Here is a 25,901-nt window from a genome sequence, read left to right on the forward strand (position 1 = left end):
TTATTGACTTGGAGTCTGAGCCTCAGGGAGAACTAATGCTGGCTTCAGAAAACCCAGAGCAAAGACAGCAGACGCACATGTGACCCAAGAACACTTCCCAACAAGCGGCAAAGGCAGCACGGGCCTGCAGAGCCCGTCTGCCTGTGTGATCTTCCTGCCCAGCCCAAACCACAAAGTGGATGAGCACTCGGTGGAGAGGCCGAGGAGAAAGATGGAATTCAAGTACCCACACCCCCTCCTCAGGATAATCATGGTCTTATTTCCAGTAAGTTCTACTCCTCCAAAGACAAGAGCCACAAGGGTAATGTCTGTTGCTTAGGCAACAGGTACAGAAAGTGGAGAGTGGCAGAGGGAGGGTAGGAAGGTATGGGTGGGATCGCTCCTTTGAAACTTTCTTGTTGACATTAGCATGTTCAGTTCTGCAAAGTTCTACAGCCCACACACTAATGGGACAGACCCAAGGCAGTCACAGATCATAGAACTGTATGACAGGAAAGACCCGTGACTTTCCACCCAAAAGCTGGGGCCACCTAGGCCCCAGTAATAGATAGCCAGTAATAGCCTGAATGAAAATCTATTCACAAACACTGAAAACAAGGAAGATGTTAACGGTTACTGGGATAGCAGGCAAGGGGTAGCTCATGGCTCTGCTGCCTCCTCTCTCCTTTCACAGCCCTTATGTATTGGTAGTACGTTCTCACTAAAACTCTTCAGCCTGAGGAGAGGTAAAGCCATGCTCTTGGCCTAGCCATGGGACCACAGTGGCCCAGCAGAACTCAACCCTATCCTAGGACTATGAAGTAAAGCCTGTGTCCCACAGCCACCTGGCTGTTACAATAAAATGCCTGCCCAAGTGAAGCAGGCAGAGAGAAAAAAAAGTAGGGAGGGCAGAGAGGGGTGCTCGTGTGGTACCCCAGCAGCCTTGAGGATCTGTGCCCTTCACTTACACTAATGAACTCCTTAACAAAATTCCTCCAGCCCCTCCTCTTCTATCCCTTCTCCTCCCTCTCTATCCCTTCTTCCTTCCTTAGCATGTTGCGGTTTTATTTCTGCCATTGGCAACTCTAAGTGACTGGTTAGAGAGGCAATGGACAGAGAGCAATTTGTGGCCTAGAGCAACTATTTCTTCTTCAGGTCATACTCATCAGCTGCTGAGCCCTAATTCATCTAATCCCGGGCTAGTCCTTGGGGCTAGAGGCCTCTGAATCCCCAACATCTGTCTCCTGAGGTCCAAGTCTGTCACAGGAGGGAGAGCTGTCCCACTGCACCCTCAGGAGTAGGTGGGTACCAGCATTCTAGGAAGTGGCAGACAGTACCACTGCTTGTCCCGCCCCTTTAGCCCCATTCTTTGTTTGGAGATATTAGTTGTAACTCTAGGGCTACTGAAACCCAGCCAACCTTGGTGACCGAAGGATCTCCAGGAGATGGGAAAAGAGAGCAAGCTCCAGGTTGTCTGCAGTGTTTGTCCAGAGCTGGAAGAGAGAGCAGGTGGTGATTAAGACCAAAGCGTGGTTGTAGCCGGGGCTGCAAGTCTGAGAGGAGGTCAGGCTGCAAGCCTGCACTTAGCAGGCACAGAGCGCATCTCTAAAGGGAATCCCAAGGATCTCTCCCACTGCCTGGTGCCTCGTTGTGGGTCTGAATGCTAATCAAGAACACCTTCACCACCCATCTCTCCCTGGGCTGCTCACATGCTAGAGCCTTTGCAAATAACCCCTCTATTTGACAAGGCCTTTTCCATTGAACTCTGCAAACATAGCCCAGAACTCCTGGTCCCTAAACTCTAACTGCCCTTCACTCATCGGAAACGCCATTTCTGCCTCTCTGTGGAACTGGGAAAGGGTGGCAAGGTGTCTTCTTGGTCCTTCTGGCAGTGAAGAGGGCCTGGGTCTTGGACATCATGGCATCTCCTAGCGTATCCAGGAGACATGCCAGGCACTTGGTAAATGCTGCTACAGTTGGGGTGAGCTGGTCCACCCAGCAGCCTGTTGATCCTTCCTTTCGTCCTCAGTGGTCCCACCTGCACCTCCAGGTCATTCTTTAAAAGGACACTGGGAACAGCCAAGTACCATCCAAAGGGATAGAGATATTGTCTTTAATCCTCACATACAGATAGTGCTTCACAGCCTTAAAATCTTTTCAAGACACTATCAGATTTAACCCCTATGAAAGCTTGCAAAGAAAAAAATGATCTCAGGTTCATAAATACGCATAAAGGATCAGGGCATAGTGATGCCTGCTTGGAATCCTAGCACTAGATAGGCTGAAACAGGAATATCATGGGTTCAAAGCCAGCCTGGGCTACATACCAAGACCCTATCTGAAAAGAGTAAGGGGGATCAGAGCAATCCAGACACATCCCAACGCCACACACATCAGAGACAGCAGGATTAAACTGTAACCCAAGCCTTGGACAGAGCTCCAAAGCTACTGTGATTTCTCCCACCTATTATCAATATGACTGTGAAAGAAGGATAAACTCCAGGTGTTTTCATTGTGTTTTACTCTCTCACACACACGCTCCCGAAAGCCCAGGTGCCAGGCTCCAGTTTACCTCAAAATTGCAGAGCACGTGCCGGAAGACACATGTGTTAGTGACAGCAGCTGGCCTAAAACCCAGCTCCGCGGTGCCCGCCACCGAAAGGATCAGCTGGAAAATGCGGTGGTTTAGGAAGGACATCTTCTTCCTCAGGAGAAAGGCTAAGATCTGCAAAAGTGAGATGCACAGTGGAATTTGTGCGTCATTGAACCCCTTTCTTCTGTCACGGCTAGCTCCCACAGCACCCCTGCTCTCGGACCACACCCCTGCTCTCCTGGACCGCCATGGTTAGTTCTGCATTCTCACAAGACACACACACACCAATTTCTGTGGCACCTTCCCTTCCTACGGCTGTCTCGATGGGCTTATGCGATGTGGCCTCCCGCAAGAACCTCTTCTTTCACGCTGGCTCTCACCCCTCATTTCTCCAGGCCTTTCCTCATCTCTTACTGGATCTATACATTCACTGCCACAACCTCTTGTCACTGCTACAGCATTTCCAGGAAACCAACACATGTCCACACCCAGATCACACAGCCTCGCTTCAGGCTGCAGCCCCTGGCTGTGTCATTCTATTATGCCAGAAGGTAGGCAGGGTGCAGCATCTATTCCAGGACGAAGACGCTGGGATCCGAACAAGACACTTTGTTTCTGAAAATGCACCTCAGAGCAGAGAAAGATGCTTCTCAGAAAGCTCTGTGTTCTCGTGATCTTGGTGACATAAAACCCATGCTATCCAGCCACCTGCTGTGATCTGAGCCATCACCCATCTCTTTGGGACTCAGACCATGGTGTACACAACACGGCCTCCTCCTGGTTCTAACAAAGCCCACTCTTTCTGTTGCTGCTCCCTGGTGACACCCCTGTTACTCTTCCTATGTGCCCTCTGAAAGCTTTGCCTGTAATCAACAAAGATATGACATCTTTTCACCCTATTCTGGTCACTTTTTTTGACAACATCTGCAATCTGACCTCTTCCCCCAAATAAGCTCTGGTCCCTCTCTCTGTGGTTCCTCTCAAAGCCACACCCAGCCAGGCAGGAAGTTGCTGGAGGGCAAGATCAAATCTCATTTTATCAACTACAGATAGTCAGGGCAGTGAACTGTCTGCAGTAACTTTTGTGAGTGGACACTCTTCTAAGTTCGCCGGACCTCAGGACACGCAATCATCCCCATCTGCACATCTGCTAGTAGTCCTGTTTTACACAGGACAGGAGGCTAAGAATGCAAAGCTGCTAATATTCGCTGAACAGTGACCCCTGTCAGGCTTAATTTGAGCCCTTCATTTGTATGAGATCTTTCAATCCTCACTATAAGACAAGAGATAGAAGGGATGAAAGTCCAGATCTTACAGATGGGGAGACTGATGGGATGTAAATGATTCTTTTAAAGTTAAAAAAAATGAGTTAGAAAATGAGGCAGAATTTCAAAGCAGTCTGGGTCTATAATCTGAACTCTCAGCCCCTGTGAGAAAAGCAGAATGAGGTAATCCTAAATGATTCTGGAATCAAGGAGAATGCTGCAGTAGCAGACAGGTGAGCTAGCTGGCCCAGACAGAGCTCCTTGCAGCTGGCTGTCACCAGACACTCCTCTGCTATGACCATGTAAGCGGCAGCACTTCTATCATGGATCGCTGAGCAGCCTCGGTTCTGGGTGAGCAAGTTTGTGAGGGATGCAAAGCTTGCTAAGAGACTTTTCCAGATGCCACTCCTGACCTGGAGTAATACTACCAGGCAGAGAGAAGCTCATGCTGAGGGTGACACCCCTTTGGGAAGCTCCGAGGAAGCAGAGAGGGTTGGGTTACCTGGTACCCAGAGATGTGCTGCATCAGGTAGTCACACATGGCATTGCTGGTCAGAACCGAGTGCAGGACTTTCATAGCCGCATACATGGTGTGGTCATCCGTTGCCAGGGAGATGAGGCCCAAGAGGATGGCAGGTCCCCCAATGTAGTCCAGGCTGCTGGCAGCTGGGCTGGAATGGAACACCCTCACCCCTGAGGGAACCAAAGAGGGTATGTCGTCAGTGTGTTACAGCAGTTCTGCCATGTAGAGCCTGTGTCTATGCCATGTACAGCCAGAGAGGACCCGTGCAACTGAGATAAGTTAGGAAGAGAAACTGGAGCTCTTTACACAAACAAATACAACATGGCTCCTGCTCACAGGCCACACTGTGCTCCAGGGCTAAGCCCCTGTGCTGCAGGGATACCATGGGGTCAAGGGTTGAGCTCACCAACCAGATGCAGCACACTGACTTAGCCGCACTCTTTGTTCACACTCTGGCTGAGCTTGTTCTCAAGTCTGGCCCTTCTCGAAAGACCTCCCCAGGACATTCCATCTTGTCTCCCACACCCCAGAGGTCTAGGATGCACAAGCCCTCCTCCCCAAAGCAGAGTCTGGTGCTTGCCCTACCTAACTGGCCCACAGCGACAGCACCAAGAGTCCGAAGTGACCCTGAGAGGTGTCCAGCACAGTTTCTCAGCAAGAACACAGGAGTGGCACTATCGCGGGAGGAAATATTCATCTAGAGGAAATCACAACAATTAGTGCCATGGGACCCTCGGGAAAGAGAATGCTGTTCAGGAGCCCTTGGAGGATAGACATCCCAAGGCCCAAGGCTGGCATTGGACATGTGACAATTAGTGGATGATAGAGTGGACAATATTGGGGGCTGAAGCTAAAATGTGGGATCATTGTCTCACACCCCAACTGTGGTACAATTGTAAGTAAAGTAAGCACACGATCTGCATCCCCCAAAAAGAGGAGGCCAATGACGAGGACCTCAATGACAGCAATGATAAAGTACTACTACCAAGACCTCCTCAGTCCAGGCTCTTTGGGGCCCAGCTTCTACTACTAATTCCAGAAACCCAGGAGGAGAGGAATCCTGCCTTCCTGTACCAGGGGATATGCAGGAAGGCACAAAGGCCATTTGGTGCATTCCAGGGCCTCAATTCTGATCCGGGGGCCCTTTGTCCATGAGAGTGGAGAGCACACAAACAAACCAAGCAACGTATGTCAGCACTGAACCCAAAAGAGATATTTCTGCAGGAATTAGGAAATGGTAAGCTACCTAGCATCTTTCTTTGCAATACATTTGTTTGTTGCTCTATAAGTTCATTTTAAAAACAAAACTGCATCCACCCATCCACATTTCAGAGTTCATAGAGTGGTAGTGTCCAAAGGGAAGGCCAGTAATTGAGTTTCCAAAATCAAAATGATATTAAAAGTATTTCAAGTTCTTCACCAGGGAGAGCACACATATTCTTTTCTATGCAATTTTAAAGAAAAGGCTGAGTCCTGGTGGAGAAGCAGGCTGTGTCTTAGCAAATGAATCTAGAGGTGTGATATTTGTGTATGTATCCACCCACAAATGAGCAAGCACAGGATAGGTACTGAAGCCATGGAAGCTGAAGAAGGCCGCAGTGGGGAAGAGTGAGCGATGTAGGAAGCTGTACCTCCTTGGCGATCAGACGGCTGTCCACCTCATTGTAGGTGTTTCTGATGCTCAGGATGCTTGTGGTAGAAGAGCTGGATACATGAAGACCAAAGGAAACCCTTTCCTCTGCAATGAGGGGCGTGGCTTCACCATCTGGGCCTTCTCCTACAACAGCATATTTCTAGTCAGTTCTAGCCTCTTTTTACTTGAGAAAGAAATTGACACCCCAACTCTTAAACACCCACTGCCACGCAGCAGAGGGATCACTGGAAGAATGTCTGCATGTTGTTACATTTTGCATATTTGTGTGTGAAACATTTTACCCCACCTATGCTTGTCTGATACTTAATAGAAAAACCAGGGCAGGACCCAGTGTGGTGGTGCGCAACCTTTAATTCCAGCCCTTGGTGGGCAGAAGCAAATGGATCTCTGTAGGAGGCCAGCCTGGTTTATATAGTGAGACCCTATAGGGACAAAACCAAATCAAAACAATGACAGCAACCAACACTTTGGGCAATCTCTCAAGACTGACAATTGACTCTTTCAGAAAGTGCAGGTGCTTCGGTGGGAGACTACGAGAGGAGAAACATCTGTCAAATCTCTCTCTTCCCTTCCAAGCTGCTAAGTAACTTTTTCTGAAAGGTGTTGGGGCTGACAGACCTAAGAGCTGCATAGCTACTGTGAATATCCGACTTAGCATCAGCACTCTGGGCCCCAGGTAACTGACAACAGCCTCCTAATAAAGGACCCCTGTGCCGATACAGAGTCAGTGAAACGCAGGCTCCAGACCTGGACTAGTTGCTCTGCTCAATGCCGTTTGCCACAGGAAATGAAGTTCACACAAGACCTGGTCTTGGAAACGGGAGCACTCAGCAGCACTCAATCGCCCTTAGCCGCACACAAGGCCTTCAACCCAGATGCATTTGTCTTTCTTTCCAGATGGAAACTGACCCCCTGGACCTGGCAGAGCTCAGAGAGCAAGCTCTCTGCTTGAACAGCCAACAATCAATAAGGAAAATGGGGATGCTGTCTGCCTGTTTAATAATTGAGGACAACAGTATACTTTAGTTAAAAAGCATCTTCATTAAAAGGAATGTAACTTATTTATCTCAATCCCCTCCCTTTCTCTGCTGACAGTATTACTCACCTACCCTCCTCCATTAGGTGCTGTGGAGTTGAAACATAAAGGATATTGTCATTTCCTCTTCTGTGACAGTTTCTCTTGGGTTGTAAATATATAATGATCCAATTACTAAGGCCTTCCCTAATGATTGACCCGCGCTGAGCCTATTCTTTATAAACATGCTATAAATAACTGGGTGCCCACTTAAAAACTGATAGCAGCAGAATCATCATAAATCAAAGCACTCCATACCTTGAAGGTGCACAGCTTGAAAGTTACCGCAGTACCGAGGGCCAAGCTTGATAATAAGTGTTAGAGTATCCACTGATATGTCTTCTTCAAAGAGGTACGCAGGCCCAACACGCCAGGTTAACGATGACTTTTGTTTCCAAACTCTAGGGGTCCCAATATAGCCATAAACATCCACGAATGAAGATGGATCCATTGAAAGGAAAGGCCCTGGTAAGGCCTGAATATACAACATCTGTTAAAACAGGGTAGAGGAAGAGAGTGCTTGACCCTGAGCTGATCGAAGTAATATATGTGATATATTACATACACAACACCATGAGCCAAATTTCTCACGCCAAAATAAAACTTTATTGTCTAAAAAGTCAAACACACACACACACATCTATACACACACACATACACACAAATAACAAGTAAAAATGGGGAAGTGAGTAATTGTCAGATCATATCAAGGCACCAACAACTCGGCTTAGACACTGACCTTGGCTGAGCCAATGGCTTGTCCATCCAGATACGCGGTAACGGTGCAATGCCTTTTCATTTCTTTGCTGACCACCACAGCCAGGTGATACCACTGGCCACAAGCCAGGAGCTGGCCACACCTGACTTGGAGCTGGCGGCCTGCGGAGGGCTCTGCCTCATCTTCAGGCTCCATGGCATCTGCAAAAGAGAGCAAACACTGGACCTCACATGAGACATCATGCTACAGAGACCCAAAAGCACTGGGGACGATTGTATCCCTGGTCAGTCCACATGGCCCTTACCTCTGTGGAGATACAGACCAGACTATACTCCCTTCCATTAAGGAAAAAAAAAAACGCCTACACCATTAGCTGCCACCATCAGCCGCTGAGCTCAGACTCCATACCAGACATGAGCTGAGCATAGCTATAGTATCACCTCATTTAACCAGCCTACAACCCTGTGAGGTACGGTGCTGTCGTTGCTCCCACTCACTACCCTGAGGCAAAGAGCTTAGGCCAATCACCCAAGGTCAGCTCCAGCAGGCTTCAGCCAGGCACTATCCACTGAGTGCCAGGGTGATGGCGTGTGTCAGGTGACCTGAGAGAAGGAGCCAAGCAGTCTGGCTGTGTGCCAAGAATGTGGCCATTCTCGGGACATTCCATACACTTAGCTCTGAGCCGGTGACTTTTATCCATACACAGGAATAATGACTGAAGGTATCTGGGCTTGGCCATAAGGCAGGTAATCTTGGGAATATGCACAAGTCTGAAGGGCAGAGCCAGGAGGAGTCACCAGCTTGCCACACAGAGTTCCTGTCAACCCTTTGAATTAGGGCCATTTGTGGACAGGTCTAGGGCCACCTCAGCCCCAACTAAGCTGAGTGTGTTCTTCATAAACCTGGCTCTAATGATGTAGTTTGTGGTCCAGTGAGACAAACTTCAAGTCCCACCAGTATTCCTCCTGTCAGGGCAGAACTAGTTTTCTCGAAAGCCAATGAGCATGAGTTGTAGAGCCATGGGGCCCAGACCACAGCGGCACATGGCAAACATGTCTTAGACCTGTCACCACAAGCCAAAAGCTGGCTGCCAAGGGAGCATGGAAGCCAAGGGAGCAGTTTCAAAAGATGAAGACACAGAAGGTCTCTTCCCCAGCTGTGGCCCACACAAGCTTCGGATCCCCAGGCCTTACCCAGGGGCTGGAACTCTTTCTCTTCTGTGGACACGACCAAGGAGAAGTCGTCCATGGAGAGGCTGACGGAGAAGCAGACAAAAGGCTGCTCCGTCCGGGCCAGGTGGCGTACCAGGGTTAGAAGGCGCAGGGGGTGGCCTTCCATGGCAGTGGCCTGACGGCTGATCAGGAACCAACAGGAGAAGGTGAGGCCTGCCGGCGGAGGGAATGTCCTGGGAGCACCTGGGGGTGGAGCACAAGCACAGCTTCAGACTTTGTCCTGCTGAGGAAGCCAGCTGAGATGCCAGGCCGCTCCAACTCCACATAGCTGGGCTGTCTACCAGGTTCTAGCTCTGTGTCTGGCCTACTCCACACTCCCGGCATGGGAGGCTTCTCACTGCTCATGCCAGAAGAGGTTCTTGGCAGTTTGTGGTCTTCCTGATGACCTTGAGTCCACGCAGCCTTTCTTGCCAAGGGGACAGGGAAGTCACTGTCCTGGGGCTTATCAATATCTGACTTGGTGCAACTGATTGAAAGCCAGGCTTTAGGCCCCACAGAGGTGAGGAGACTAGTTCAGCAAAACCTAAGGTGGAGAAATGCCAGGAGCCAAGACCAGCTAGTGGAAAGTTACAGACAGCTGCAACAAGGTCGTGGGTGAGAAATGTATGTTTCTGGAACTTATGAGACATGGGTTCTTCAGGCTAGACTTTTTGAGATATAGTAGCTGACATTCTTGTAGTATCTCTTTTAGTAAACATTCTTGCGGTGTTCTGCATCATCATTAATCACCCTGTTATGTTTTGTAAACTATTTTGCTGACACATTTCCCCTTCCTGCCCTCTCCCTATAAAGTTGTGTGAAATTTTTCAAATAAACGAGAGTGAGATCAGGTTATAGACCTGCTCTCCTTCGCATCTCTTTTTCCTATCCCATTCTTTTCGCCCCCTCCTTAGGAACCCGTTGAACTCCCGCTGGACAGGACAGAGAAATGACCTAGTCCAAGGAAAGCCCATATCTTCTCATGTTGTAGCAGGGTTGGCAGTACTGATGGGGCCGCTGTTCCCACTAGCTCAGCATCTGCAGCCATGTTAGCACACTTGGTACCACCCGCAAAAAGGAAGTTGGTCCTAAATTGTTAGAGAAACCATGTTCTCACTGAAACCTGGGACTTGGCTTTGACAGTAGGGAGGGCTGGATTCGGGCACATCTGAGCACTTGCATACCCTCCCCAGTATGTTGTCAGCTTGGTGCGATGTTTTGAAAATCCTACCCAGGCTCCAAGCTGATATCAAGCAACCATCTACCATGATTGACCTTCTCCTGATGGAGGTACTTACACCCTCTCTAGAAAAAGCTGACAGCCTCTGAGGCTCCATTTCAGCCTATTCTAGGATCCCATACAATGGCTCAGACTTGGATGCAGCCTCTTCATAGTTGGCAATGCTACCTGAGACCCTGGCTGTGGGATGAGCCCGTGCAATGATGAGTAGGATACCTGCTTTAAGAGACTGTGAGTAGATGTAGTAGGGTGAAGGGGCCTCGTCTGCAAAAAGTTGGGACTAAGGGAAGACTTGTGCCTTCTGGAGATAGAGCATAGAAATCTGAAACCAGATTCCTTGCCACCCAAAGACTTGGAAAATGCTTACCTGATCCAGTCCCCCCAGAGATGGAGTGCTCTGTGCTGGTCCCCATGATCGTAGACACGGTTGGAATAAACAGACAGCTGGAAATAAGGAAGTGTTGCACGTCATTGGACCGCATGCCAATCCCTTGCATCAATCATCTGGCCTGAGACAACTCCTTGCTCCATCCTACTGCTAGGAGGCCATGTGCACTCTTAGTCCACAGGCTTCCAAGAATACCCAGAGAGAATGTCTCCTCAGTAGAGACCGGACAAGATGGAGAACATTCTAGAAGCAGATACAATAGGGAAGAGGAGAGCTCTGGTCCTTCAAGTCTAGACACTTTGCCCTTCCTCACTAGAGAGAGGGGAATCTACTCCTTAAACACACCTCTGCCTGAGCAATGAGAATCAGCGGAGGCCACAATTTTGTAGCCGGTGTTATAGATCATCAGAGGTACTGGGATACTAATCAGTCATTTTCCAAATATATGAGAGTCCTCCATACCCATAACCTTCCACAGACATGTCAAATTCCACAAATGATGGAGTCAGTGCTGCTCTCTGAGGCTGAAGATTTCGAGGGGAGGTCATGGAGATGAGGCTCAGTGTTGTCTGAAGGGCTGTGGCTGAATCTTGGGCGGTCCATGAGGACCTGACATCCTGAGACCCTCCAAGGGGTGGTTTGACATCTGTAGGTTTCTCAACTGAGTCTGCACATGACCCTGAGGCAGAAAACAAGGAAAAGGTGTGTCCTTGCCTGATGTGATTCACTCCTGTTCTGGCAATATCTTGAATGCACCTGCCACAGCCTGACGGAACAGCCTGCAAATGCCACCAAAACCAAAAGGACCCTCAGTCCATACTCTGCTGATGTAGATGTCATGGAATGGTGGCAATAGTCAGCTCTAAGGGACCTTTCATTTTAATTCCAGCGTGTTTCTTCTTCTGAAATAGCATTTGCAGCTGCTGTTGGGCATCCCTTGCTGGCTTTACAGTGACTGTCCTCTGTATCAGCCTGCCTCTGGCTGCCAGCTCCAAGCCCACTTCTCTATTTTTGCTTCTTAGCTGCCCTTTGCTTGACTCAGAGCTCTGTGCAATCTTATATCCAAGGTGTCTACGACGTCCTTTCTTCTAAATTGGTTCTCTGGTATGGCATGCTTTCAGATGGACATCATCCCAGTGCTTTCTCTCTTGGCACCGTACTTCGCTCCTAAGCCATGAACTTTACGAAAAGCTTTGCTGCTCACCTCTGCACATGTGGTACCCATGGGTTGTAGAGGAAATAGGACAGTTGTTTTGTGATTGTGGATGGAAAGGGTCAGGGATCCCTACCTCCAGTATACCTCATCTGCCCCACTGAACAGCAGGAAAAGTCACCTTTTAAATCTGCCCACTTTTCTATCTGATAAACAATCACTCCTCAGGAATAAAAATGCTGACTTTTCACCCCCTCAACTTGTCCAGTTCTTTCTCCTCACCTGAGCACCCGGGATCATCTTCATGCCTGTGAGATGAATGGAAGCTTTTCCCAGCAGCTGATTGAGGTGGATGAATTCCGAAGCCTAGAAACTGTCTGAATATCATAACATCAAGAGAGGCAGATAAAGATATGTTGCAGGCAAACTTTTCCAGACGGCTTCCCTGGACGCCCAGGGTTCATGGCCCCACCCCTGAAATAAGCTTCCTGAAAGCCACCCAGAAATGTGTGTCCCTGCCTTGTTATCCAGCTCAGAGTTGGTGAAGCTGGGAACTTCAAGCCAGAGGCCTCATGCTACACACTGTTAACAGGTTTCTAAGGAGAGTTCCTGTGTGCTTAGCTTGGTGGCCTGGTCTAGCCCGGCTGAGAGTGTCCAAAAGAGCATAGCTCCTGGGTTCCAGACCCAGCTGGAGGGGTAACTCTCTGTCCCTCTACTCCCTTGTAAAGAGTAGTCTGGTGAGTGTGAACCTGGGCCATCTTCCCTGTCCTGCTGCAGGGCAGTAAAGGTTTTGAGAGACTTGACCTTTCTTGCATGATGCATGTCCCTTCTCTGCCTCCCTTGTCCCTTCTCCCAAGACTTTTCTATTCTTCCTCTGAAGGATTCAGTGGAGTCCTGCCTCTGGTCCCCTTCCTGTTTCTTCTGCCATTGCCACTGCAAGTGCAGCTCTTTGCAATCTGGCCTGTGGATCCAGGCCAGGCCTTGAGGCTTAGTTCTATCTTTTCATCCTTGACACCTCCATTTCCCAGAGCATTCCAGATGAGGTTGTGTCTGTCTGTGTGCATACACATCTGGTGCTGGAGTGGAGAGGAGGGGGAGTGGGGATACCTGGCCCATAGACTCGGTTGTCCACAGTGTACCCATCATCCTGCCATGGACACTATGGTGTTTAATGCTTAGCACATGCAGTACCTTAGCACATCTGGCTCAATGGCTTGGGAACCGAGCTTTTCAAAGATCCTGATGAGAAGCGAATGCAGGACACTGCCACTCGTCCTGAGGGTCCTGTGGCAAAAGGTCATGAGTGTCTGGAGCATCCCTGCCTCACACATGACCTGGCGGTTCTTCTCCGATTTCACCAGGGACAAGAGGTGACTGGCCATAGAGCACTGGATCTCCTCAGAAAGCTAGGAGGTGACCAAAGCAAGCTGTAAGCCTGGGAGAGCAGAATGTCCTCTGGGTGGCTTCGTTAGGCCACCTGTGCCCCCTCCCCCCACAGCCACTTCTACCCCAGCTGTCTCAGCTGTTCTTCTGAATGCTAGCCTCACCTGCAATGACAGGCTAGGAAGGGCAGCCACTGGGATCAGCCACCAACTCAGACTGTGGGCTGCTCAGAGGCAGGAGGGAGTCTGGGTCGTCCTCAGAAATGTGTGGTTGGAACCATTTAAAATTGGAAAACTTGGGGCTGGAGAGATGGCTCAGAGGTTAAAAGCACTGCCTATTCTTCCAAAGGTCCTCAGTTCGATTCCCAGCAATCACATGGTGGCTCATAAGCAGATCTATAATGAGATCTGCCCTTTTCTGGCCACAGGCACACATGCAAGCAGAATACTATATACATAATAAATAAATAAATCTTTAAAAAATTGGAAAACTTTCTGAGTTGATTGCTAACACTGAAAAATCTGAAGATTTCATATCAAAATCTAAATACACAGCTTCTATGAAAGGTGGGAAAATCTTGTCGTACAGATTTATGGCTTTCTATCGGAAAGCTACTGGTCCTGGAGAGTGGCCACTTAAGCTGACCCACATCCCCACGCTGGATTCACTCACTGGATTTCTACATTTTAGTTTGTAGCCCTGAGTACAAAAGGTAGGATCTACCCTAGCTGAATGAGCCAAAAACAGTCAATACAAACACACACACACACACACACACACACACACACACACACAGAGAGAGATAGAGACACAGAAATGAGGAGACAGGGAGATGGAGACAGAGATAAGGACAACACTACCGGCTCTGGCAGACACCATCCTGAAGGTTGACATGGCAGCTAGTCATAAACTCCACACCAAGGCGTTTTCTCTGGCCTTCTCTTAGCCATAGCACACTGTGTTCCACAGACATGGCACCCCATCTTACTCTTTCAGGCTCAAGATCCTTCACTTTCTTTGCATCCCTCAAAGCACAGGGAGCACAAAGTGTGCAAAGCAGTCATCTGAGTGAGGACAATGTGTTCTTTTGTCATCTCCTTCCTTCATGAAAGCATGAGGCCTCCAGTGATACAGACCCAGGGCCAGGGGCCTGCATTTTCCTTAATAAAAAAGGACAGTCTCTACTCTGAGAAGATAAAGTTTCAAGTGAAAAGATTATCAGTTAGACCTTGTTACAAGGGACTTTCTACTTTTTGTGAGCAATGTGCTTATCAATGCCCCTGCTCTGGATGGGTGTCCACTGTAAGACAGTAACTGCCCAGGGCCCACAGATTCCCTCATGCATACATGCACAGGAGCACATATGTACACATACCTACATATGTATGTATACACCTAATGTACACAGGCATGCATATGTGTATACACACATGCATAACAGTACACAAGTGCATACACACACACACACACACACGAACACACCCAAGCACACCAGAACATATCTTGTGAGGACAGCATCCTCCAGACTCTGGTGCAATTTCCTTTTCAGACTGCCCTTCACTTGGCTCAAGCAAGAACCCAGCCCTCCCCCTGCACCACTGTGAGTCCCGGTCCCCCATCTCCTGAGTGCTCAGCTCACAATAGACCCGTTCTGATCCCAGACTCCACTTCCTGGTACAATGACCCGAGGCGTCATCACCCTTTTTGTATTTTAAATCTTTGCTCTAGTTTGTGGTTTAAGAAATCCACTCCAGTGCCAATGAGGTGGCATTAGGAGAGCATAGTGAAGCTGGGAGGAACCACAAAGGCTAAATGCAGTCATCTCCAACCCTCCCACGACAGAAGGATTCCAGGACTCCACCGCCAATGCCAAAACCCACAGGTGCTTTATATAAGCATCATGGTGTTTCCGCTTACCCCATGAACATCATCCTGCACCTTCAAATTGCCTTTAGATGACTTGGGATACTCAGTACAGTACAAATGCTGCGCCATCAAAGTTCTGCTCAATTGGGAATAATGACATGAAGCAAAGCCCACGTGCTCAGGACGCATGCCTCATTTTCTATCCCTGGAATATGCGGATCCAGAGGCCGGCTGTGTCACCTCTCTCATGAGACTGGCAGCTGGTCTCCCCAAGTCACAGACATTTGCTACTCCCATCCTCTACAGAGGTTTCCTGGAACCTCCCCACTCCTTTCTTTCTCTTGTTCCTCCAACAGGTACTAAGGGCCCTATACTGGTAAGGCAGACACTGCCTGTTCTCAAGAGATTCATGGACCAAAGGTGACAAGGGTGAGAAGCCAGGGAGATGGTCGGTACACAGTAGTGGACATGCAATAACAGGGTTCGATGTCTGGGAGGGCAGACGATTCCCATAGCCCTGAACACGTCTCGTGGATTGTAAAAGGTAGAAGGGAGGATGTTTACTTTAAGGGCCACATTTTACCTGTGGCATCGGTAACTCCTGGGCGTTTAGGACATGTTCTCAGGGTTCCAACACGAATAGACTGTGTAATCACAATGCCATATGAGAAATCTGAGCTCAGAGAAGGCAAGTTACTCGGAGCCACACGGCAAGTGACTGGGCTTCACTCTCAGAATCACCTCACTGCATCATCTTCTTGCCAGATGCAGCCATTTGAGTAGCTTTGCGCCAAAAGACAGTCAAGCATATCTTCCTGTCATTGAAGGACAGAAAGGACTAACACTGGTACTCGGCTGGCTTGCGATTTTGCAGCGTGTGGGTTTCAACAAGGAAAGAATGTATTTATGTTATTTGCCACTAGCACAAGCTATATAAAAAAAACAATAGTTCCCACAGCCAACCTCAAGACTTACCTGCCTGGCCCCTGTAACTCCTGTCTCGAACTTAACACATTCAGTAATTCCCCTTTCTTTTCTCTCCCTTCCCTACGTGTGGTGGTGCGTGGTGTGTGTGAGTGTGTCTGTGTGTGTGTGTGAGAGAGAGAGAGCACCCTCGTGTGTCTGGAGGAGCACATCGGCGTGCCACTTCACGTATGTGGAGGTCAGAGAACAACGTCAGCATCTGTCATCGCCTTCTATCTTAAGACAGGGTCTCTTTGCTGTGTTTTTCACCGCCACACAAGCATCCAGGGGTTCTCTCTTTCTGCCTCCCGTCTCCCAGCAGGAGGGATGCTGGGATTACAGAGACAGAGACAGAGACAGGAATTCGAGCCCTTAGACTTGTGTGGCCAGCTCTTTTACCCTGAAGTTCCCTCAAGCCATTCAATGTCTCCTGTCTAAGTTACCCTTAGTAATACTTCTGTCTTAAAAGCTGGAGGTATACAACCGTGTCAAAGAGACTTCAATGATTTCCCTGCTGAGCAGGGTGTTTGCCATTCAAAAATGTCACTATTTTGTCAATACCACTGTTAGCTGGTGCTGAAGACATATCTCACCATGGAGAGAAGATGGTTAGAATTAGCCTGGTTTCTGTTATCGTAGTGAGATTGCTGGTACTCTACACACACACACACACACACGCACACACACACGCACACACACACACATTTCTAGCTTGTGTTTCTGGAGGGTCAAGGCCATGATTTGTGCTTGACTCTGGTTATGGCATACCTACTTGGCTGCGTCACATTCTGATGGCACTATGGCAAGGACAGAAGCAAGGGTGGGAGATCACAAGGTGAGACAGGAAGCCAGAGATGACAAAATAACCCATTTTCCTCTTTGAGACAACCTGCTGGCTATTTTCTTTCAAAGGCAGTGTCCCCAGTGGCCTCTCCCTAGGCTCCACCTCTTACAGGCCCCACCACCTCAACACCACCCCAGTGGGAATGGAGCTTCCAGCACAGGAACCCTTGAGGGGCATATTCAAGCCATTCCTAAACTATAGCAGGCTTCCCTTTAAATGTGATCTCTGGTGGTCTGAGCTTGCTGATACCCATGCTTAGCCCAACAGGGGCCAGGATCTAAAAGCAGTGATGCTGAAGATGGTGTATGTAAGATGACTGCAGAACCATTGCTGGTACTTCCAAGACCTCTTCTATGTGGAAACACATCAGCTTTCCTGACTCGTTTTCCTACATCTTTCTTCTGAGGCTCTTTCTCTAGCTGCATCCACGTGAAAGTCATCTCCTCTCTGTGCTCCTGACAGCAGAGAGGGACCATGCCTCCTCCTGCCTTGACCATTGTCTCTACCAGAATATGGGCTGTCATTTGGTAACTGCACACTTTTAATTTAGGGTGAGAGTTGGGGAGACAGTCTGTATGAAGCAAGATGCAAAAATAATATCAGAATGTATTATTAATAAGAATTAAAAAGAAATGTCTCCAATCTCCAATTTCTCATTACCAGTAAGTATTTACTTATTGCTTTAGGGACTTTGACTTTGTTTGTATGTGTGTGTGTTTTCACTCCCTTCCCCCAACCAGAGAGGTATAATTACAATCTAAATATGCAAAAAGGAAAAGAAAGAACAAGTTTTCAAAGGGGAAATGCTGATTCTGTCTAATGTTGCCACAAGTTCACTCCAAAACTGCTCGATACCCCATAATGGAGGAGGCAAAATTGATTGTCTTCATGATCACTGCAGCTCCATCAATACCAATATTGTCTTGTTTTGAATAAAATGTGCTGGTTTCTTTTTTCAATGCTGGTTCCAGTAAAGTGGGGTTTTAGTGAAAATATGAGCAGTAGCAGGAAACCAGTCTGGTTTCTCCCTCTGAAAATGGATTGATTTCCCTAACGCATAATACTTCCAACGCAGGAAAGGGGAAGGTGGTTCAATTAGGACTAAGGTAAGGGGAAGGGTCACCAGGCTGGCTGGCGGTTGGACTCTCAAAGCTAATTCACAAAGCAATTGTGAGGTGTCCCTAAGTCCGTTTCTACTTTCTCCACTTAACAGTCAAGACTTAAGTCCTTCCTGGAGTATTTTTTCTTCTTTATTTCCCTTTTTCTGCCCAACTTTCTTCCTGGTCCACATTAATAAGTCCCAGAGTCTAGAAAGAACTGGGTCTCAGTGGAAGGGTGACATCATTTAGACGTGGCTTGTCCCCTGAGGGACTATGTGCTGTTTGCTTGGTTCCTAGGAAGGTGGCGTAAGATGTGATAGGACCTCCAAGAGAAGGGAACTTGGGAAGTTGATGAGTCGTTGGAGTTAGGACAGCAGACAGAATTAGCCTACTTCCTGTGGGATCTCAATTTCCTTCCATTGGCTCACTTTCCCTCATGCTTCCCTCCATCAGCCAACATGGCCTTACCAGAGATGAGATAATCATCTCCACAATCAAAAGCTTTACGGTCTCCTCTCCTTACCAAAGCCTGAAGCCTCCCTCGCCTTCTTACTTTCACGGAACACTGGCTGATACAGCTAAGCATGTTCAAGGAGGGGGGCGTGTTGAGCCCATCGGTCCACAGTGCTGTACTGACACAGACGTAAAGGCACTACGCCCAAAGCCAGCTTCTTCTAGAACCAGAGCCAGGGGCTTTTTTAGTCATCCATGTTTAGGTTAGCTGTTTGCTCCAGCTTGGTTGAGATCTCTCATTTGGGGAGGGAGGCAGCAGGTTTTCTGTTACATGCACTCTTGCTGTTACCAAGGGTTGTAAGAAGGACGCTAGGGCTGCACGGGGCCCTCGGAAGTACAGTACTTGGCAAGTCGCTTTGTCCCTCCACCCCCATTTGCTTACTTAGAATTGTTTCTTTCTTCCCATGGCATGAATTTGACATCTTGCTACAGTCCCACCAGCACGGCATGTTCATGTGTGCCTATAGCATCCTAAGCTTGGGAGTTTGTGGTCTTGGGTTAAGTGTATCTTAGTTTTCTTTTCTGATGCTATGGTAAAATAGCCTGACAAGACTAATTAAGAGATGAAGAGTTTGTTTTTTTTTCCCCCTTGGGATTTTTGGCTCACATTTCCTGGTTGCAGTCCACCTTTTCGGGACATCAAGACAGCAGTTAACTTAAAGCAACTGGTCTGCTTCCTTGCAAGGTGAACTGCAGAGAGGAATGAATTAACACACATATCCTGGTGCTCAGCTCATTTTCTCTGCTGTTCAATCCACGACCGCCTGCTCAGGGAATGGAGCCACCCACAGTGGCCTGTCTTCCCACATTAATTAACATGATCGGGAGACTCCCCTGACTAACATGCCGCAGGGCAACCTAATCTAGACAGTCTCCCACTGATACTCTCTTCCCAGATGAGTCTAGGTTCTATCAAGCTAACAGAGCTACACGTGAGAATATAATTTCTATTGGATTAACGGAATCCATGTCAAAAGTGTCCTTTCTGCCGTACCTGGACAGACTGATCGCTAAACCCAAGCTAGCTGTGAATAAATGAGCCTTGGATTCACCTCCATCTTTCTAGACTGCAACTGAATATAGGTCAAGCTTTCTGAAAGCAGAAGCCTAGGATCTCACATTCACAAAATGTTTTTCTTTTCTAACTGTCCTGGACTGAATGTGCCGTGTTCTGCACAGACTCCTGTGTTGCAACTCTTGGTTCCCACACAACTGATGGTGCGTTTTGGAAGGCTGTGAAACCATTAGGTCCTCAGCCATATCTAACCTATGATGTTGCAAAACAAAGTTACCTTGTAACAAGTTTGTGTCCACAAACCGCACAACTAAGTTACAAAAAAAAAAAAAAAAAAAAAAAAAACTCAGTGTAGTTATTTTATGTTTGAAGTATGTGATGGTCCACATTCTAGCTTCTTTGCAGCACATGGCTAAAGGCAGCCTATGAGACACAGGTGCAGGCCCGGCAACTGATGTCTACCCTGCTGAATTCTGATTCATCACTCTGGTTGGTAGGGACCTTCCACTCTCCTCTTGGCCATCACTCTTCTTCCAGCCGTAAGCTGGCTGATGTTTGACTAAGCTGCGTTACCTTCCAATTAACATGGCAGGATTGTGTGTGCCATGACCTCAGCTCCTGGGAGCCAGCTGTGAGAGCGGAAGTTCAGGGTGAGGAGCACACCGAGCCTGTACATAGAGGGCACATTGCTACAGCCTCCCAGATTCCCTCTCCACTGCTCTTCTCAATGGGAACCATTACGTACTTTGTAGGTAAGGCCCCGAGGCCAGAAATGCTTCCATCAGTCTCCTTAGGTCACGATAACAAATGTCAGGACAAGGGCCATTTCAGGCTGTCTTCTGAAGTCAATGTTCATTGTACATGCTGCCTTCACTGTATCGAAGAGAACTTGGTCCCTCAGAAGAGACATAAACAGATGACCAAACAGAAGTGCCTGGTTTGCTAGGGAGAGTTTGCTTTTGTTTTATTGTCCCTCTTAGTTAAACTCTACCTGGTAAGTTTACCTCCCGTGGCTAGAGGCCTTCCTACTTCTATTCCCTGTCTCATGCCTTCCCCTGATTCCTGGTCCCAAGAAATTGAGTCTGTAATTTCCATGACCTAGACCTAATCTGAGTAGCTGAACTTGAGGTGCAAAAAAAAAAAAAAAAACCAGCAAGTGGCAGAGTAAGAGAGCTGAAGAAACTAGAAGAATGATCAGCTGCCATGTGGGCCACATGAATCCTGCCTGATGTTAACACCTACCCCATCAAGCCAGGCCCACTGAGACTTCCTAGCCATCTCCATGTAAAATCGGGTGCATTTGCTTTGCTTAATAGATCACCCCAAGATGCCTCCTGGATTTTGAGTAGAGCCTAAAATTTTTCACCAGAAAATAATGGAAATATTCAAAGTTGGGCTCAGTGGAAAAGACAGAAAACAGAAAATATCAACTGCAGTATACAGTAACAAACACAGATCTCTACAAAGTTCTTTGTTGGAGAAAGTGGCTCTTTTCGATCACCCAACCTCACGTCATGCTGTCCATAGCTTTTAGCACTGTCAATATTTTAGTTATTTGAAACCCGTATGATTAGTTCAAGTGTTTGAAATTCATAGCAACTTCCAGAAAAATGACGCCATTTCCAAACTTAGGCACAAATGAGTTCACAAATAAATGCAGCTCATGTCCCTTGTGTCTGTCCACCTGGACTATGCAGGAAGCCTCCACAGCTATGGCCTTGTTCAGAGCCACCAGGTCTCTGGGACACACTTGACGCTTAACTCAGTCTTAACTCATACTTCAGACTGCAGATAGACCACAGTCTTCCAAATCGCCTGGATCTGGGTGGGTCACTGCTCTCCATACTTTCCCATGGCCACGCCTCTTGCAAAAAGGGCAACCTGGCCAACAGCAAGTTGGCCCAGGCCTCACTTTGGGAATAAATACCCAGCACTCAGCAACAATGTTAACTTTTCCAATTGCTGTCTGAAGATCCCAGGGGTAAAAAGCTATGTCTGTATTGAACAATGTACAAGGCTCATTGACTGATTAAAATATTCATGATTGTGGAGTTGGAATGTTACAGATCCAGAGCCAAAATTGGTTGGGATGCCTTGAATCCCCTTAAAAGTCAATTTGTTGACCATCTTTGTATCTGACCTAACTCCTTTCATCTATCAGCTAAAGCCTATGAAATGTATTAAGTTATCAGACCATTAGCTTACACCAACGCAAAAGCTAAGGATGTCATCAAATAGCTTCTAAAACTGATACAGGGTTTTCCTTTCTTTGCTGTAACCCACCTACCTGCCATCCTCACCCAAATATCTGGCAGATACAGTGTTGATAACGGCATGTGGGCTCTGATGGTCACAGTGCTGGTTGTATTCATAGTGGAACGTGTCATTCAAGAAACACTGACTCTGTGTTCCCAGGCAATAGTCACATTTAGTTCAGAATAAACTACTTCTTACTTCTTTGAGGGGACCCTTGGTTGAGGCCCAAAGACAAGCCATTTTCATAAAAGGAGCCATCTGGATCAGCAACAGGCACCAACACAGGTTCTAGTTCAACCATCCATGTTGTCTGAGTGAGTGAATGTCCCCAGGCCTGGGCTTCTCTCTCTGTTTGATGGTAGCTCAGTGGTTTATCCTAAGCTGACTGATGAGCATCCTTTTATTTGTAAAAGCATTTCTCAGAACTGTTGTTAGCTAGCAGTCTGCCCCTTTCCCCTCCATTTTCCCAGTATCTAACTCTGCTTGCTTCCCTCTCCTGACTAAGGGAAACTTTAATTTAGAAATACAGAGTACCAAAGGGCTGGAGAGATGGCTCAGCAATTAGGCCCACTGGCCCTCCTTCCAGAGGACCCAGTTCAATTCCTAGAACTCATACAGTGGCTAACAACTGTAACTCTAGTTAAGGGAGATCCAACAGCCTCCATGGGCGCTAGGCATTCATGCAAAATGCCTGTACACATAGACTAAAAATGAAAGGAGAGAAGATAGAAATATCCATCATGAAATGCCTGATCATGAAGAGACTAAAGAATAAGGAACACTTGCTCCCTCCAGCCCAGTGGAATGGGGGTGTTGGGGGACTCCTCAAGACACAAGACAGCCTAGGCAAGACAATGAATCCTACCCCACCATCTTGGGCCCCTTTATGTCCACCTAAATGTGTAAAATAAATCCAGAGAGTGGGAGGAGCAGACCTTGAGGAGAGCCCAAGGGAGCTCCTCCCATCACACCTGATAGCAGAGAGACCATAATTTCCAAAAAAGAAAAATTTAGAGAGATGCTAAAAGTGGAAACAGAAATTCAAGGAAGGAGTAAATGTTCAGAGAAAGACTAGTGTGATGCCAGCAGGTTCTGTGTTCAGTGATAGTTCAACAATTTGAGTGTTTGAGAAAAAATATGAGACATTTGACATTTCAGATTGTTTTTGCTTTGTTTTGTCCACACTGAACTAGAAGTCCTAGGTAGAGACCAAAAATGGGCAACCAGATTTAATTGTAATGTTAAAACCTCTGGAAGCAAAAAAAAAATATGAGATGGCTAATCTCAAGAAATTAGAAAACATTTTAAAAGAGAGATGCTTTAGCAAAGAAAGAAATGGAAAACTAGTAAGAAAATTTTAGAGGCTTTGTGAAGACCGATGAGAAATTCTAAGGAATCTCATTTTTCTCAATCCCACCCTCCTCTCTGACCTCGGGCATTATCACTTTTCCTGAACTCATTTCTTTAGAGCACCCAAAACAGAACAAAATTCAGTATCAAAGGAAAAGATTGTTATGATGTTATATAAGATAGAGCAGGAGACAAGACAGCCTGAGATTGTTCATTCCCTGAGATGAAGCTGATCGTGGTGTCCCTGAGCTGACTTAGAGCTCCTTGAACTTTCCAACACTTATTACTGAATTGAAAGTTTCCCCTTGAATGGGTACCTCCCTCTTCAGACTAGCTACTAAAACAGGGGACCTTAACCTAACTTCGCATAGGAGGAAGTTGACCTCCATTGACCTCTTTATTTTCACTTAACAGCACAGGCTCTGAGATCAACAATCAATAAATGGACCTTGTGAAACTGAAAAGACTTCTGTAAAGCAAAGGACACTGTTGCCAGAACAAAACAACAGCCTACAGATTGGGAAAGGATCTTCACCAACCTAGTATCTGACAGAGGGATAACATCCAGAATATATAAAGAACGTAAGAAGTTAAACAGAAAAAAAAATCAAGTAATCCAATTAAAAAATGGGGTACAGAGTTAAACAGAGAATTCTCTGTAGAAGAATATCAAACAGCAGAGAAACACTTAAAGAAATGCTCAGTGCCTTTAGTCATCAGGGAGATGTAGATCAAAACGACCCTGAGATTTCACCTTACACCCATCAGAATGGCTAAGATCAAAAATTCAAGTGACAACACATGCTGGAGAGGATGTGAAGCAAGGAGAACCCTCCTCCATTGCTAGTGGGAATGTAAACTTGTACAACCACTTTGGAAAACAATCTGGTGCTTTCTCAGGCAATTAGAGATAGTGATTCCTCAAGATCCAGCTATACCACTCCTAGGCATCTATCCAAAAGAGGCTCAAGTACACAACAAGGACATTTGCTCAACCATGTTTGTAGCAGTTTATTTGTAATAGCCAGAAGCTGGGAACAACCCGGATGTCCCTCAGTTGAAGAATGGATACAGAAATTGTGGTATATTTGCACAATGGAATACTACTCAGCAATTACAAACAAGGAAATCATGAAATTTGCAGGTAAATGGTGGGAACTGGAAAAGATCATCCTGAGTGAGGTATCCCAAAAGCAGAAAGACACACAGGGTATATACTCATCATATGTGAATATTATATATATAATATAGGATAAACATACTAAAATCTGTACACCTAAAGAAGCTAATTAAGAAGGAGGACTCTGGGTAAGATATTCTATCCTCACTCAGAAAGGCAAAGAGGATGGACATCAGAAGAGGGGAAAAACAGGGAACAGGACAGGAGCCTACCACAGAGGGCCTCTGAAAGACTCTACCCTGCAGAGTATCAAAGCAGATGCTGAGACTCAAAGCCAAACTTTGGGCAGAATGCAGGGAATCTTATCAAAGAAGGGAGATATAGAAAGACCTGGAGAGAACAGGAGCTCCACAAGGAGAGCAACAGAACCAAAAATAATCTGGACACAACGGTGTTTTCTGAGACTGATACTCCAACCATGGACCATGCATGGAGATAACCTAGAACCCCTGCACAGATGTAGCCCATGGCAGTTCAAGTGGGTTTCCTAGTAATGGGAACAGAGGCTGTCTCTGACATAAATTAATTGGCCTGCTCTTTGATCAACTCCTTCTCAAGGGGGTGCAGCCTTACCAGGCCACAGAGGAAGACAATGCAGCCACTCCTGATGAGACCTGATAGACTAGGATCAGATGGAAGGGAAGAAGGACCTCCCCTATCAGTACATTGGGAGAGTGGCATGGGTGGAGAAGAGGGAGGGAGGGTGGGATTCGGAGGGGAAGAAGGAGGGAGCTACAGGTGGAATACAAAGAGAATAAACTGTAATTAATAAAAATTAAAATAAAATATTATAATAAAAAAGATTCCCTTTGACGTGTGTAGGTAAGGTATGTAAAGAATATGCATGCTAGCTAATGTATGCAAATAATAAATCAATTCAATTTTTCTTAAAAACAAAGAGAGATGCAATTTTTTCCTTGGGTCTTTTAAGAGTCATGCCTTTGGAAGTGAAGGTTTAGAATTAAGGGTTGCTTAATCCTATGGGAGAAATAATCAGATCAGTTGTTTATTAAAAATGACAAGCGATGCCTCTAACGCTTTAATGCCTTTAAGGGGCAGTGGCCTGTTTTTTAATGTATGGTCATTATGTATAGCCTTGTCCTTGGGGTGTTTACACCTTGTTCACATAAAACCAAAAACTTATGAGTGTTCCCATAAACTGAAGTTGTTAAATTAACCCAAATTCCTTGTAGTTCATGGCTTAACAGTTTAGGGAGTTTAGGGCAAAGGTGTCAACTTGGATGGCAGGTCAGGCTCAGCCACAGGTCACAATATGTCAACTAAAGAGGCATATGATGGTTGGACATAGAGATTTGTTCAATGTGATGCTTTGAGGGAAACAGAAAAAGGGCTTCACTAATGAGGTGCCCATATTCAGGGTACTGACCTGGTCTTTATAGTTAAATGGAGAAAGAATTGGGCAAAGAGGGAAGAGATACTCATAATTGTGCAGTCTTGCTGAAAAATGAGGTCTTCTTGATCACTGTTTACAGTGCTTTAGAGTGGTCCAAAGGATTCCTCATTTCTTGGGCAGAGAAGCTAGCTCTGCCCCAAGCGACAGTCTCATCCTTAAGGAGAACTGCCTCACATGGATGATGGCCTGTCCTGGGGATCTCAGTGGTTCCTGGAGTC

At 46.9% G+C, this 25,901-nt stretch overlaps 1 protein-coding gene across 2 annotated transcripts in view; it reads right to left on the reverse strand.

Moving 5' to 3' along the window:
* Wdfy4 (WDFY family member 4) overlaps positions 1-25,901 on the reverse strand; it is a 228,805-nt gene that overhangs the window by 134,003 nt on the left and 68,901 nt on the right. For both annotated transcript variants that reach the window (XM_021643461.2, XM_021643458.2), the window contains exons 14-25: positions 12,991-13,205; positions 12,082-12,176; positions 11,109-11,325; positions 10,626-10,702; positions 9,001-9,222; positions 7,829-8,007; positions 7,348-7,579; positions 5,992-6,137; positions 4,946-5,057; positions 4,340-4,530; positions 2,552-2,704; positions 1,399-1,472 (exon numbers count right to left, since the gene is read on the reverse strand). In XM_021643461.2, coding sequence (XP_021499136.2) covers positions 1,399-1,472; positions 2,552-2,704; positions 4,340-4,530; positions 4,946-5,057; positions 5,992-6,137; positions 7,348-7,579; positions 7,829-8,007; positions 9,001-9,222; positions 10,626-10,702; positions 11,109-11,325; positions 12,082-12,176; positions 12,991-13,205 — 1,913 coding nt within the window. The remainder of the gene's footprint in view (positions 1-1,398; positions 1,473-2,551; positions 2,705-4,339; positions 4,531-4,945; positions 5,058-5,991; positions 6,138-7,347; positions 7,580-7,828; positions 8,008-9,000; positions 9,223-10,625; positions 10,703-11,108; positions 11,326-12,081; positions 12,177-12,990; positions 13,206-25,901) is intronic.

The sequence above is a fragment of the Meriones unguiculatus genome, chromosome 9 (genome assembly GCF_030254825.1).
Source record: "Meriones unguiculatus strain TT.TT164.6M chromosome 9, Bangor_MerUng_6.1, whole genome shotgun sequence".
Lineage (NCBI taxonomy): Eukaryota > Metazoa > Chordata > Mammalia > Rodentia > Muridae > Meriones > Meriones unguiculatus.